Genomic DNA, 16,648 nt, shown 5'->3' with positions numbered 1-16,648 from the left:
CCCACCTATCCCCTCCTCCCACCTCAAGCCGCACCTCCATCTCCTACTGACCAACCTCACCCCGCCCCCTTGACCTGTCCGTCCTCCCTGGACTGACCTATCCCCTTCCTAACTCCCTACCTACACTCACCTTTACTGGCTCCATCCCCGCCTCTTCGACCTGGTTGTTTCCTCTCCACCTATCCTCTCCTCTATCCCTCTTCTATCCGCCTCCCACTCTCTCCCTATTTATTTCAAAACCCCCTTCCCCTCCCCCTTTTCTGATGAAGGGTCTAGGCCCGAAACGTCAGCCTCTCTGCTCCTATGATGCTGCTTGGCCTGCTGTGTTCATCCAGCCCTGCACCTTGTTGTCTCAGGATATATTTGAGCAATTTTCTACATTCAAGTAGATGCCAGTGTTGTAACTGTACTGAAACAGCTTGGCTAGGACAGCAGCAAGTTTGAGGGCACAAATTCTCAGTACAATTGCCAAAATGTTGTCAGGGCCCATAGGTTTTGCAGTATCAAGTGCCTCCAACTGTTTTGTTTAACTATTACATGGAATGGGTCGAATTAGCTGAAGACTGGTATATGTTATGCTGGTGACCACCGGAGGAGGATGAGATGGATCATTCACTTGGCACTTCTGGCTGAAAATTGCTGAGGATGCTTCAGTCCTATCTACTGACATGCTGGGCTCTTTCACCATTAAGGATGGGAATATTTGTGGAGCCTCCTCATCCAGTGAGTTGTTTAACTGTCCACCACCATTCATGGATGGATGTGTCAGAACTGCAGAGCTTAGATCTAATCTGATGGTTGTGGGATTGCTTAGCTCAAATTGATCAGTTGCTGCAAGTAGTCCTGTTTAGTAGTTTCACCAGATTCGTACCTCATTTTCAGGTATGCCTGGTGCTGCTCTTGGCATGCCTGTCTGCATTCTCCAGTGAACTATATTTGACCCCTGGCTCGATGGTAATAGTTGAGTGGGGGATATGGTGAGCCATGAGGTTTCAGATTGTGGAGTATAATTCTGCTTCTGTTAATGGCCCAAAGCACCTCTCTGATGCCCAGTCTTGAGTTGCTTGATCTGTGCAAAGTCTGTCCCATTTAGAACGGTGATAACGCCACACAACATGATGGAGATATTCTCAACATGAAAGTGGGACTGCATCTCCACAAAGACTGTGCGGTGGTCACTCTTACCAATATAGTCATGGATAAATGTATTTGCAGCTGGCAGATGGCAAGGGTGAGATCAAGTATGTTTTTCCCTCTTGTTGGTTCCCTCACCACCTGCCGCAGACCCCGTCTGGCAGCTGTGTCCAATAGGACCCAACCGCTCGATCAGGAGTGCTGCTGCTGAGCCGATCTTGGTGGTGGACAGTGAAATTCTCCATTCAGAGTACATTTTGAGCCCTAGCCATGCTCAGTGCTCACTCCAATTATTTTTCAACATTGAGGAAAACCGATTCATCAGCCAAGGGAACATGGTTCATGGAAATCAGCAGCAGCTTTCCTTGCCCGTGTTTCACCTGAAGCCATAAAACTTCATGAGGTTCGGAGTCAATGTTGAGTACTCCCAGGGCAACTCCCTCATGACCGTATACCACTGTGCCCCCACCTCACTGGATCTGACCTGCCGGTGGGATAGGACATATTGAAGGACGGTGATGATGGTGCCTGGGAAATTGTAGGGTATGATTCCCTGAGCATGACTATGACAGGCCTTTGTTTAACTAGTCTGTGAGAGATCTCTCCCAATTCTGGCACTAGCCCCCAGATTTTAGTAAAGGCTTTAGTAAAGTTGTAGGGTCAACAGGACAGCTCGTGCCCTTGTCTTTTTTGGTGCAGCCAATTTCAGAGGGCAGCTGAAAGTCAGCCACATTGCTGTAGGTCTGGAGTCACATGTAGGCCAGACAAGGGGAGGATGGCAGATTTCCTTCCCTAAAGGACATCAGTGAACAAGATGAGTTTTTCTGACAATCAGCAATGGTTTCATTGTCGTCAGTAGATTCTTAATTCCATACATTTTTCCTAAAGGAGGAAAGAGAGGTAGAAGCACAAAGAGGTGCGATTGAGCGTATATGTGCATGGTTTAGGGAGAAGTGAAGAATTGCAGAGCTTACAGCCAAGCATCTAAAGGCATGGCCACCAATGGACCCTGTTACAACAACTGTGTGCACAAAACTGCATTCAAAACTATTTACCAATAACTTTCCATCATGTTTAAAAAACTCCTTTTAACTACAGACCAATAAAAGCTTCAATCAAACCCTTTAGAAATTTCATCTTTTGAAATCTCACTGTTCCTTAAGCCTCTTAACCCAGTGGAAACATTGTGAAATTGATGGTATATCTGTCAATCAAGGAGGCCTAAGATCTAACAACAGGCTAATGGATTTCTGGACAATCAAACAGCTCCTTCAACAGCACCTTCTAATACCACTACCTCTATTACCTAGAAGGACAAGGGTAACAGTTGCATGGGAACATCAATTACATGCTTCTTTCTGAATCACACAGCATCCTGACATGAACTTCTTCATGGCTCCTGCAGCGACACCAGTCAAAATATTGGAAATTACCTCCTAACATGAATGCGAATGCACAGTGCACACTAAAAATGAACGAACTGTGTCAAACACTTTGATATGACGAGTATTGATCTGCTTTCCATAGTTAGACAATTAGACTATTTCTAATTTTGCTCAGTAGTAGCACACCTATTTTGGAATGCTACGGGTTCAAGTTTCACTCTGGCACATCAGTTTATAATCTAGATGACACAAACATGAATTAGGAGCAGAAGAATGCCACTCTGTCCATAAAGCCTGCTCTACTATTCAATAAAATCATGACCGATCTGTTTGTGTTCTGAATTCCACATTCCATCTATCCCGGATGCCTAACATAAATCTATTTGCCCCTGCCTTAAAAATATTTAGTGATCCCACCTCCACCAGTTTCTGAGGCAGTGTTCCAAAAGTTACACATTCCTGTGAGGAAAAAGAAATTACTCCTCGTCTGTTACATAGGTATCCCATAGTTCTGGACCCACCCACATCAGGAAATAACCTTTCTACTTCCACATTATAAGATCAGTCAAAATATTATACACTTCAAGGGAGTGACTTCTCACTCTTCTAAACTCCAACAGGAAGGAGCCTAGCCTGGCCAAAACATCCTCATAAGACAAGTCACTCACTCAAAATAGCAATCTAATAAACCTCCTCTGAACCACCTACAAGCTTCCTTCAACGAGGAGACTAAACTGCATATGTTCTCACCAATATGTTGCATAACTAAAGCATAATACTTTGATGTTCAACTGATTTCATAATGAATGATAGCATCCAATTAGCCATCTGATTACGAGCCATACCCTTTTGTGACTCATGCACTACAGCAGCTAGATCTCTCTGCATCTCGAATTCCATGGGCATTCTCAGTTTAAATAATACTCCACTCGTTTATGCTTCCTGCCAAAGTGGACAAGTCCACATTATACTCAACCTGCCAAAGTTTTGCCGATTCACTCAATCAACCAATCTGTTTAAATAAAAACTGAAAGAACTGCTGATGTTGTAAATCAGAGACAAAAAATAGAAATTGCTGGAAAAGCTCAGCAGATCTAGCAGCATTTGATTTCTCTCCAGAGTTAACATTTTGGGTCAAGTGACCCTTTCTCAGATGCTGCCAGACCTGCTGAGAATTTCCAGCATTTCTATTTTTATCAACCAATCTGTCCTGTTTAGATCAAGCTCAACATATTTTCCTATCTAATCTTACGTCATCAGCAAATTTTGCCACGATGCCTCTGATCCGCTTATCTATGTTATTGATATAAATTCAAAAGGTTGGCTAGATGCCACACAATCTGAAAAAGACTTATTTATGCATACTCATAATTATGCATAGGGTGGCATGGCGGCACAGTAGTTAGCACTTCTGCCTCACAGCACCAGGGACCCCGGGTTTGATTTTAGCCTTGGGTGACTGTGTGGAGTTTGCACGTTCTTTCCATGTCTGCATGTGTTTTGGCTGGGTGCTCCGATTTCCTCCCACGGTGCAAAGATGCGCAGGTTAGGTAGATTGACCACGCTACATTGCCCATATAGTGTCCAGAGATATGGCAACTATGTGGATTGGCCATAGTAAACGCAGGGTTACAGGAATAGAGTGGGGGTGGTGGTGGTGGTGGTGGTGGTTCTGGGTGGGGTACTTTTCAGAGGGTTGGTGCAGATTGGATTTCTGAACTTAAACAGCTCCTAAAACCTGAGGACCTTTTCATGTGGGACTTCATTAAATGCTTTCTGACAATCTAATTGCAGTAAATCAAGAGTATCCCCTTTACCCACTGTTTGATTGCTTCAAAGAATTCCTGTAAAGTTGAGTTTAAATTTCATCCAAACGCCATCTACAAGTTCGCTCATGACACCACTGTTGCAGGCTGGATATCAAACAATGACGAGTCAGAATACAGGAAGGAGATGGAATGCTTGGTGTCGTGGCGCAAAGATAACATCCCTTTCTCAATATCAGCAAAACTAAGAACTGGTCATTGACTTCAGGAAGAAAGGAAGAGGACACATCCCCGTCTACATCAATGGAGTGGAGGTGGAGAGGGTCGACAATTTCAAGTTCCTAGGAGTTACGATAACCAACAATTTGTCCTGGTCCTCCCATACAAACGTGATGGTCAAGGTGACACAACAATGCCTCTTCTTCCTCAGGAGGCTAAGGAAATTCAGCATGTCCATAACGACCCTCACCAACATTTACAGTTGCCCCACAGGAAGCATTCTATCTGGGGTGTATCACAGCTTGGTATAGCAACTGTTCTGCCCAGGACCATAAGACATGACAGAAAACTGTGAACACAGCCCAGATCATCATGCAAGCCAACCTCCCATCCATGGACTTCATCTACACTTCTGGTTGCTGCAGAAAGGTAGCAACATCAAGGAGCCCTCCCACCTCAGTTATACCCTTTTCCAACCACTTCCGTCCGGTAGAAGATACAGAAGCTTAAACACACGTGCCAACAGGTTCAAGAACAGCTTCTCCCTCGCCGTTATTAGACTCCTGAACAGACCTATCTAATTTCAAATTTAATATTGTGTACCTCCTGTGCAGCCGTAACCTTGTATGCCTTGCTCTGTCTAAATGCTCTATGATCTGTATGCCCTTGATGATATGATCTGCCTGTACTGTGTGCAAAGCAAAACTTTTCACTGTACTTCGGCACATGTGACAATAATAAATCAAATCAATCCATACAGAAGCATGCTGGCTACCTCAGTGCAGTACTGAATGTGTGTTACAGCACATTAGAACAGTTCAGCACAGGAACAGGCCCTTCAGTCCACCATGTTTGTGCTGACCATGATGCTATTCTAAACAAATCCCATGTGCACGCACATCGTCCGTATTCCTCTATTCTCTGCTTGTTCACGTATCTAAATGCCTCTTAAATGTTGCTATCATATCTGCTTCTATCACTCCCTGGTAGTGCCTCCAGGCAGCTACTACCCTCTGTGTAGAAAAAAATGCCCCCTGCACTTCTCCTTTAAACTTTCCCCCTTGCATCTTAAACCAATGCCCCTAGTAGCTGACATTTCCATGCTGCGAAAGAAACTCTGGACTATCCACGCTTCTCAATTTTATATCAGGCAGAGGAGCCATCTTTCGTATTAAACAATAAACAGCAACCCAGCTTCCACTTTCACACAGACATGAACATGGACACGGACATTTATGGCTGCACACGCATGCCTGCATGTGTACGCACACGCTCTACATGTGCGTGTGTGGGGTGTCTCCTGTAAAATCTATTATCCCCAACCAATTCAATGTTAAACAGATTAAATTATTTTACTTCTCTTGCACTTGTTATAATTGGCTCTGTGCGAATTGGCTGCTTAGTGTTTACAAATGAGTGATGACATTTCATTTTATTCATTGGCTATACAATGCCTGACATCATAAAAGTTTTCTCTTATGCATCCTGGGCAAAGGATGCATAATGGTTTCAAAACTGCATCGAAGTTGCTCTACATTTATAACTCTGCAAGAGAGTGTGTAGGCATCATTGGCAAGGTCAGCAATTATTGTCCATTACTAAAGATCCTCAAAGTGGCGATGGTGAGTCTTCATCTTGAATTACTATGATCCTGCGCTGTAGATGTGTCAGTACCACTGGGGAGAAAACTCCACAATTATGTGCCACAATCAAAATTTTTCCGTCTTTCCTTGCTCAAATTAGTAGGGAAATGTCAACATGTTTCATACTCAAAACCTACTACAATTGTGTTACAGGGTCTTCTTCCACTGCTGAATAACAGAAGTAGTGAACAACGATCGTGTAGTTTCCATCTCCATAAGTCATCCAACTCCACGTGCCTCAGTTCATCCTTGGCTCATTATACCTGCTTACCAGTCCAATGAACTCCTAACCAGCCTCTGCATTCTCTCCTTTAAAACTCGAGGGCACCCAAAACTCTGTCCCATTTCCCCATGTGCTCACGTAACTGACATTTGCTTCAGATTATGCTACACTATTTTAAAACTCTCATCCCATTTTCAAACCCAGTCAGGATCTGAACCTCTTTAAAGGCCTTTCTGCCGTACAAACATTGGAGATCTGCACACTTCCAAAACACTGCACCCAAGCATCCTGGATTTTAATCACTTTACTACTGTAGACCATGATTTCAGTTGTTCAAGTCGTAAGCTCTGGTACTCACTCCTTACACTTTTTAGAAGATCTCTTTTTCCTCTTTTATGACCCTTTTCAAGATTTTGATCATCAGCCAATGTCTTGGTGCGGCTCAATGTTAAATTTAGCTTGATGACAATTCACTGAAGTACCTTTAAAACATTTTACCATATTAAAAACACTAAAGTAAATTGTTTTTTGATCTGCTGCAGTGAATAAAACATTCCGAATACTGAAAACTCATTTAAACTTCAACATACTGTGCAATCAACCTTGATACATGCTGCTAAAACCAATACAGAACGTGCATTAAGTTAATTATTTTGAGCAACTCAAAGTCAAACTGAAATGCAAAGTTTCAAAGTGAGCATTATTCAATATATAGTGGCAATTAAATTTCCTAGTGCAAATCTTTCCCTCTATTATTGACACTGTCTAAATCAAAGCAAGAATGAACAGATCATACCTTGTTACCTTCTTCTTTAATGTCAGAATTTATAATTTTAATAAAGGCATAGAAGAACTGTCGAATTCTGGAATCTCCTACAAAAGCTATGTATTTGTTCAGCAGACAGTTCTTTACTTCACTGAAAAAAGAAAAAAAAATGTGAAAAGTTAAACGGAGAAGTAATAAAAATTAGGACATTTGATTACAACACATACATCCATTTTTCCTATTCACCCTCTCAGTCTTATCGTTAGCAACTCCTTTGTCTGTCCAACTGTCTTGCTCTCTCTTTGGGCTCTATCTTATCGTTTACTCCCTACCCTACCCACCTTCCTATTTTCTGCATATAAACTGACGTTTTCCTAGCCACCATCAGTTCTGAGGAAGGGTCACCGGACCCGAAACGTTAACTCCGTTTTCTCCTCCACAGATGCTGCCAGACCTGCTGAGCTTTTCCAGCAACTTTGTTCTTGTTCCTGATTTACAGCATCTGCAGTTCTTTTGGTTTTCATCCATTTTTCCTGTTATACTTGAAGTGTCACAACATTTCTGTCTTAGGTGGCCATGTAAACACTATGTGGAGCAGTTAAGTGTTTAGAAGCTGTACTAGATAGAAAAGCTAAAAATAAATATTTTCTGTGAGCACGTCAACAGCAAGTTAACCAATACAAAGATAGTACTGCTAGCAGCAAAGGAGACAAAGCTGGTTAACAAAGGAAGTGAAAATTGTTGCAGGATTAAAAGAAAGGGCCTCATAAGGTTGCCAGCAAAAAGAGTTAAATTGAGAATTAAGAAGATTTTAGAACACAGCAAGAAAAAGGACCAAAATACTGATAAGGAAATGGACAGTAGTACAAATATTAACTAGCAAATCAGAAATATGGACAATAATACTTCCAACAGATATGCAAAAAATTTTCATTTACTTAAGACAAATGTGGGACCACGACAGACAGAATCAGAAGAATTTGTAATGGGCAAATAAATGGAAGAGAAACAAAATAATTGTGTCTGCTTTCACTGGAGAACTTAGAAGAAATCTCTCTGAATTAGAGGTCCAAGAGCCTGGCCAGAATCAAGATTTGAAGGAAAGGAATATTACTAAGAAGTTTGCATTGGAAAAATTAATGGGACTCAAGACCAATAAGCCCCTGACATTCCACAACCCAGAGAACTGAAAGAGATAGCTATGAAGATAATGAATATATGGGGATCATCAAAAGTTTTCCAGATTTTGTAACTGTTTCCGCAGATTGTGAGATAGCAAACGTCACCTCACTATTTAAGAAGGGACAGAGAGAAAACAGAGAACTACAAACCTGTTAGCTTTGTATCAGTGATAGGGAAATGGATAGAACCTGTTGTAAAAGATGTGATGTGATAAATGACCAATTAGATAAGTAATGATCTGATGGGGCACAGTCAACATGGATTGCTGAATGAGAAGTTGTGTGCTGTTTGACAAAACTGTTGGGAGTGTTTTTAAGAATGTTACTAACAGAACCAAGTGTCAGTGGACAGAGCAAACTTAGATTTTTAGAAAGCTTTTTAATAAAGTCTCCACAAGAGGTTAGTTAGCAAAAGTGAAGCACATGGGATAAGGGGTAATAAACAAGTGTGGATTAAGGATTGGCTAATATGTAGAAAACAGTAGGAATAACTCAGTCACTCTCAATTTGGCAGCATTTGATTAGCAAATTGGTAGTTCAATCCTAGCTGTTCATAATATGTATCAATGGTTTGAATGTGGAGACTAAATACAATACTTCCAAGTTTGGAATGACACAAAACTAGGTGGGAATGTCTCCTGCAAGAAAGATGCAAAGTGGATTGAAGAGGATTTCGATAGGCTGAGGTGAGTGGGCAAGAACACAAGAGATGAAATATCATATGGAAAAAAAAAGATCATCTGGGAAGAACACGTGTGCAGACCATTTCTGAAATGGCACTGGTTAGAAAGTTTAGCACAAAGGGACCTGGGTGTTAACAGTCACTGAAAATTAACACATAGGTGCAGCAGATAATGAAGATAAATTGCACGCAAGCCTTTATCACAAGAGGATTTCAGAATAGGAACAGCAAAGTTTTCCTTTGATTGCACAGGAAAATAAAGCAAAGAACTATGGATGCTGGAAATCTGAAACAAAGGCAGAAATTACTATAAAAACTCAGCAGGTCTGGTAGCATCTGTGGAGAGAAAGCAGAGTTAATGATGAGTCCAGTGACCATTCTGCAAAACTGAATCCAGATAGGGGGAGGAAGCGTGGGAGGAAGAGCGAAAGGACAGCAAGCAAGGAAGTGGAGAATGGTTCAGCAAACAAAGATTGCTGAAGACAAGCTGAAAAAGAGAATCGGTTGGAGGGTGCTAACTAGAAATAAAATGTTTGAAAATGGGTTTGCTGCCTTGGGAGCAATCCACACACAATGGAATGCAAGTGTTTGGGGGAAGGTAATGAACAAGGAAGAGTGGGTTCACATTCTGAAACTGTTAAGCGCAATGTCGAGTCCTGAGGGCTATCAGGTACCTAGGCGGAAGATGGGGTGTTGTTCCTTCATCCAGTTCACGTTATGCCTTGCTGGAACACTGCAGTAGGCCTTAGACAGAAACATTAGCGTGGGAAAATGGTTGAGTGTTGTATTGGCAATCAACTGAAGCTTGGGGTCATTTTTACAGACTGAGCATAGTTGTTCCTCAAAATGGTCACCTACTGTTTCATCCCCCCCGTTATAGAGGAGACTGAACTTTGAATGGTGTATACAATACACTCGACTGAATAAAGTGCAGGTAAATTGCTGCTTCATCTGCAAGTTGTTTCTGCAGCATGGATAGTGAGGAGGGAGCTGGTAAATGGGCAAGTACTGCACCTTCTGCACTTGCGTGGAAGGGGCCGTAGGAGTATGGGGAGGTGTTGGCCAAAGTGCCCCAGAGGGAATAGTCCCTGCAGAATGCCGAAAAGGGAAGGGAGAGGAATATATGTATGGCATCCCACTGAAGGTGTTGGAAATGCTGGCTCGTCATCCTTTGGAGACTGATAAAGTGGAAAGTGAGAACTGGGGTACCCTATCTTTGTTGGAAAGAGAGGAGGGGAGAGAATGGGTGAGGGCATCAATGCAGGAAATGGGTTGAACACAGCTGAGGACACTGTCAAACGCTGTAAAGGAATCCTTGGTGGACATTTCTGACATTATCCTACAAAAAGTGGCATTATCAAAACACATGTGACTGAGATGGAGGTACCAGTAGAATGGGATGGAGTCCTTACAGGAGACAGGGTGAGAGGATTTACAGTCGTTAACTGTAGGAAACACTAGGTTTGTAATGGATTTCAATGGCTAAACTATCCCCAGAAGTAGAAAAAGAGATGTCAAAGAAATGAAGGGAGGAGTCAGAAATGGACCAGACTTGGGGCGGCACAGTGGCTCACTGCTGCCTCACAGCACCAAGGACCCAGGTTCGATTCCACCCTTGGGCAACCGTCTGTGTGGAGTTTACACATTCTCCCCGTGTCTGCGTGGGTTTGCTCTGGGTGCTGCGGTTTCCTCCCACAATCCAAAAAAATGTGCAGGCTAGGTGTGGATTGGCCATGAAAAATTGCCCATAGTGTAGAGGGATATGTAGATTAGGTGGGTTATAGAGGGATGGGTCTGGGTGGGATGCTCTGAGAGTCGGTGTGGACTTGTTGGGCTGAAGGGCCTGTTTCCACACTGTACGGATTCTATGATTCTATAAAAAAGTGACAGCAGGGTGGAAATTAGAAGCAAAATTGATCACTTTTGCCACACCAATTATGTTGTTGATGTACCAGAGAAGGATAGGGTTCCAGGTAGGACTGGAACAAAGAATGTGTCACTTAAATGGGGTTGTCACCACACTTTGACCTGAAGAAAATGAGAACTGTTGGTCAAAGTGAGGGCAAAGCTTTGCTAGGCAGAAGAGAGTTGTGGTAGATGGGAACAGGTTCGGCCTATACTCAAGGAAGAATACAGTATTTTGCCTTAGGTTTCTACAAAGGTTGGAGATATTAGAATTGCAGAACCAACAGAACTTAGGAAGTTATTCCAAGTGAATTAGCACCAAAGCAAGTTTTTCTAAATCCACACAGGTCACCCCAGTGACTTGAATTAGCTTACATTTAGAATCCGGAAGGAAACCAGAGAAGAAATCCTCCCGGATCAGATTAAAATTTTCTCTCTTCAAATATGAGAAGGGGACAAAACAGAAAATTATAGACCAATAAATCTCACTGAAACTACTAATGCAATAATAAAGTCTGTATGAAATTACTAGGCACTTTGTAATAGTTAATCAGAGCCACTCAGCATAGATTGCTAAAAGTCAGGTTCTGATTGATTACCTTCAGATCTCTCAGCAGAAAAAGAAATTGCAAAAAGGCTAATAATTAGACATGGATTTTCAAAAACATCTTTCAAGTATTTGCCAGTTAAGAACAATACACCTTCTCTCAAAAGAGCTAATCTTTGTAAAAACAACTCTCAATATTTCTGAGCTAAATACCAGAGGATGACTAAACAAGTTCAAAATGGTGGGGTACTGGTAATGTGACTAGGCTCACAATCTAGAGGCTCAGGCTGAATGCTACAGCAGTTTAAGTCCAATTCCTTCTGGTGGAATTTAAAGTTCAAATTAATAAAAGTCTGGAATTGAAAACCAGTTTAGGAGATGTAACTATCAAGTTTGTTGTTAAAAATTAGTTAAAGTACTTTGCAAAAGGAGGAAACAGGGAATGTGAAAAAAAACTGTGGTGACACAGCAAATGGTTAGAGTCTGGAATGCACTGCCTGGGTATGTGGTGAATGCAAGTTTAATGTGGAAATTCAAGGAGACATTAGATGATTATTTAAATAGAGACAGTGCGCAGGGGTAAGGGAAACAGGTAGGAGATTGGCAGTAAACCAAAATGTTCAGAGCAGGCACATGTGCCAAATGGCCTCCTTCTGCATCATAATAATTCAGTGATTCTGTGAAAATCCATCTGATTCATTAACGTCCTTCAGGGAAGGAATTCTGCCATCCTTACTTGGTCTAGCTTACATGGTGACAGATCCACAGTGATGTAGTTGACTCTTAACTGCATCAAATGACCTAGCAAGACACCCTGTTCAAGGGCAATTTGGGATGGGCAACAAGTGCTGGCCTCACCTGCAATACTCCTATCCCATGAACATTTGTCCCTAAGCTCTGGGAGGTCAGAAAGGTGATTTGAAAGTGATGCATTGACTCGTATGAGGTCAATTGGAGCAGGGGCAGTGAGAGTAGAATCAAAACAGGTCAATACATTGAATATTAAAACAAAAGGATTAAAAAGGGATAACTACAATCTTAGATGTAATAGCTGTATTTAAATAACGGATCCATCATCAAGAACAAGCGTCAAGATGATAAAAGACAAACTTGTGACAGAGCTAGGGTTACAACTCAAAGCAGACTACAGCCAGTGAAATACTTTAAATGTAGTCACTGTAATGCAGGATGAGTGGCTGTAAAATTGCACAGTATACTCCCACAAATAGCAGTGATAATGACTGGACAATCTGATTTTGTGATGTTAATCAAGGGAAAATATTCGTCAGCATAAGGGGATCATTCTTCACTCCTTGTAAGAGGAGTGCCATGACGTCTTTTTACAGAAGCAATTAAATGGGACCTCTGTTTAACATCTCATCACAAAACAGCACCTCAATACTCACTGGAATGAAAATTTTGATTTTTATATTAAAATTTAGAGTAGGAATTGGCCTAGAATGGAATCCCAGGGAAAGCACCAACTTAACTGTACAATCACATTCTAGAAAACCGTGATTAACACAGTTTCAGATGACAAAGACTGATTCAACATAAGAGTTGAAAAGCAGAAAATTACGACTAAAATCTTAGCTTTTAGCAAACTGACATTATCAAAATAAAGAACAGACCAATAACGATACTGTCTGTAACCTGTCAGTTGAAAGTACTGATGAACAGTGGGAGGTGTTCTGAAATCAATTTACTTTATTTCAGGATCGTATGTACCTGTAGGTGGGAGACTTCCACCTGCCAATTATGAGGAACACGGTTGAAAAATGTGAGACGTCATGAAATTTTTTTAAAAAGGCAAGAGCATAGAACAGTATAAAAGCAGAAGATATCCAGGGACTTGGGAGAAATACAAGTTTTCAAAATTATATTAGAAGAAAGAGTACCTAAGATATGGTGTGTCCATTTGAAAACTGATGATGCAATTAAAAGTGTTCAAAAAGATTAAAAAAATTAATTGGGCACAGTAAAATAGTCTGTACTGTACAGTAAACCAAAAATGTGAATAATTTAGTGCAGTGTAGATACAATATACAATACACAATCATTTTGGACTTGCATGTTAAGACTCCACTTTTGCAACTAAGTAATCACAGTTAACAAATCTGATAAATGACAAAATTAAACTGGGGCAAATGTAAATAGCTAAAGGATAAAGAAAGTAAAGTAATGAGGGGGCAAGAAATATTTGAGAAAACAAAACTTGCAAGGGATATTAAAATTAACAGCAACCATTTTCAAATATATTGAGGAAAAATGATAGAGAAATGTGGACAAGGAAAACCAGATGCAGGCAAGATTGTAACAGGCAAGGAGGATATAAAGACATGCTAAATGAGTATTTGATATTCTTTTTCACAGTATGAAAATGAGACAAAATGCCAAATGTAAAAGCGAACATGAATCTAATCGAAAAGGAAGAACTTAGTAGATGTAATTTTAGTAAAAACATTATAATGGAAAAAACACTCGGATGTAAGATGACAAATCTCAAGGCCCGGCAGCATAGTGAAGAAAAAAAATCAGAGTTGATGTTTCATGTCCAGTGACCCTTCCTCAGAACTGATGGTAGCTGGGAAAATGTCTGTTTGTAAGCAGAAAATGGGGAGGGGGATAGGGTTTGGAGTTATCGATAGGATAAAGGATAGAGCCCAAAGAGAGAGAAGAGCAGTTGGATAGACTCTATCCTTTACCCTATCGTTCACTCCCTACCCTAACCTCCTTCCTAGTTTCTGCACGTAAACCGATGTTTTCCCAGCTACCACCAGTTCCGAGGGTCACCAGACCTGAAACGTTAACTGACTCTTTTCTTCACAGATGCCGCCAGACCTGCTGAGCTTTTCCAGCAACTTCTGTTTTTGTTCCTGATTTACAGCATCCGCAGTTCTTTCAGTTTTTAAATCTCAAGGCCTAATAGATTCCGATAGATTACGAGAAAAAGCAGGTTAGTAAATTACGGTCATTTAGTCATAATATTCTAAAATTGTTCTTTTTTTTTTCCATTCATTCATTGAATGTGACTCAGCCAGCATTTATTGCCCATTCTGAATTGCCCTGTAGCTGGCGGAGGTAAGCTAAATTTTTGAACTGTTGCGGTCCTTGGTTGTAGGGACACCAACGATATTGTTAGGAAAGAAGTTCCAAGATTTTAACTTGGTAACACCCTGATTTAGTTGGAGGAGAAATCACTCATTTGACAAATTAAAATAAAAAAGTAGTAAAAGTAGTGAAGCACTGGTAACTTAAATATTACACGTTAATTTTCACTGCTTTTGTATCAGCTTTTAAAAGCACTTGCCACAAGTGAGGAAACAAATCAAATATGGAACAACTTTCCCGTTTTTACTGTCTAGTCCTGCTAGAATTTTATAGATTTGTCTGAGACTCTACCCATCATTCTTCAAAGTTTCAGTAAATAGAGTCATAACCAATCCAGTCTCTCTTCCTAAGTCAGTCCTGTCATCTCAGGAATCTGTCAGGTAAACCTTCTTTGCACTCCCTCCTCAGTTAGATCATCTCTCCTTAGATGAGGAGGAAACTAAAACTACACACAATATTCCACACACATGTTCTGAGGAAGGGTCACCAGACCAGAAATCCCGTTGTGGCCTCCTCTAAATCGGGGAAACGAGGCAGAGGCTTGGGAACCACTTTGCAGAACACCTACACTCGGTTCGCAATAAACAACTGCACCTCCCAGTCGCGAACCATTTCAACTCCCCCTCGCATTCCTCAGACGACATGTCCATCCTGGGCCTCCTGCAGTGCCACAACGATGCCACCTGAAGGTTGCAGGAACAGCAACTCATATTCGCTTGGGAACCCTGCAGCCCAATGGTATCTATGTAGATTTCACAAGCTTCAAAATCTCTCCTCCCCCTACCGCATCCCAAAACCAGCCAAGCTCGTCCCCGCCTCCCTAACCTGTTCTTCCTCCCACCTATCGCCGCACCCCCATTTCCTACCTACTAACCTCATCCCACTCCCTTGACCTGTCCGTCGTCCCTGGAATGACCTATCTCCTCCCTACCTCCCCACCTACACTCACCTTTACTGGCTCCATCCCCGCCTCTTTGACCTGTCTGTTTCCTTTCCACCTATCTTCTCCTCTATCCATCTTCTATCCGCCTCCCCCTCTCTCCCTATTTATTTCAGAACCCCCTTCCCCTCCCCGATTTCTGATGAAGGGTCTAGGCCCGAAACGTCAGCCTTCCTGCTCCTATGATGCTGCTTGGCCTGCTGTGTTCATCCAGCTCTACACCTTGTTATATCCGAAACATTAACTCTGATTTTTCCTCACAGATGCTGCGAGCTTTGCTGAGCTTTCCCAGAAACTTCTGTTTTCATTCCTGATTTACAGCATCTACAGTTCTTTTGGATTTTACACGTATGGTCCCACCAAGTTCCTGTACAATTGCAGCAAGACATCCTCCTCCTGTACTCAAATCCACTTGCTATGAAGACCAACACATCATTTCCCTTCTTCACAGCTTCTTACTTTCAGCAGTGTACAAGGACACCTAGGTCTTATTTCTCCTTCTCCATAATCTCTCACCATTCAGTTAATAATCTGCCTTCCTGCTTTTGCCAAAGTGGATGACCTCACATTTATCCACATTATACTTCATCTGCCATGCAGATGAGCTGGGTAACTAAAGATACCGCATCCGCTTTACTTGTGCTAATACCTTGCTTTACTTGTTATAAACTGCAGAAATTCATGTAAATTCAAGTACAATAATGACCCTGGCAATTATTTTAATCACTTGCCTGATTTTGTATTTATGCATCATGCAGCCATTAGGTTGCCAAACATTTTCACCAAGGAATCGGCCACTAGATAGGAGCCACTCACAGGTATCGCCACCTAGATGGAGATGATCACAGAATAAGAAGAAATCTGTCATGAAGATGTTCACTAAACACAACTGAAAAAGAATCAAACAGCAACTGGGTGCAAAGAGATTGAAAGTGGCAAAACAATTTAACTTTTTGGACAGCATGAGACTCATTCGTGCAACACCTAGCTACATGATTTAAATTTTGTCTATCCATGTCTACCAGGGGGCATTTTAAAGAAAAAAAAACAAATATTTATCAAATTCAGCTTTAACAAGGTCATGAAATCCCACACAAACTAAAACAAAGAACCACAATTGCTGGAAATTGGAAACAAAAGCAGAAA

General features: G+C 41.5%; 1 protein-coding gene across 1 annotated transcript in view; it reads right to left on the bottom strand.

The window, feature by feature from the left end:
* The window catches only part of casd1 (CAS1 domain containing 1), a 69,038-nt gene extending 52,708 nt beyond the window's left edge, over positions 1–16,330 (bottom strand). The window contains exons 1-2 of the mRNA XM_048607598.1: positions 16,234–16,330; positions 7,167–7,287 (exon numbers count right to left, since the gene is read on the bottom strand). Coding sequence (XP_048463555.1) covers positions 7,167–7,287; positions 16,234–16,256 — 144 coding nt within the window. The 5' untranslated portion in view covers positions 16,257–16,330. The remainder of the gene's footprint in view (positions 1–7,166; positions 7,288–16,233) is intronic.
* Between the last annotated feature and the right edge of the window lie 318 nt (positions 16,331–16,648).

Source organism: Rhincodon typus, chromosome 2 (genome assembly GCF_021869965.1).
Source record: "Rhincodon typus isolate 14 chromosome 2, sRhiTyp1.1, whole genome shotgun sequence".
In the NCBI taxonomy this organism is placed as follows: domain Eukaryota; kingdom Metazoa; phylum Chordata; class Chondrichthyes; order Orectolobiformes; family Rhincodontidae; genus Rhincodon; species Rhincodon typus.
Note: the sequence above shows the minus strand (reverse complement) of the source record. Positions and strands in the feature narration are given on the sequence as shown.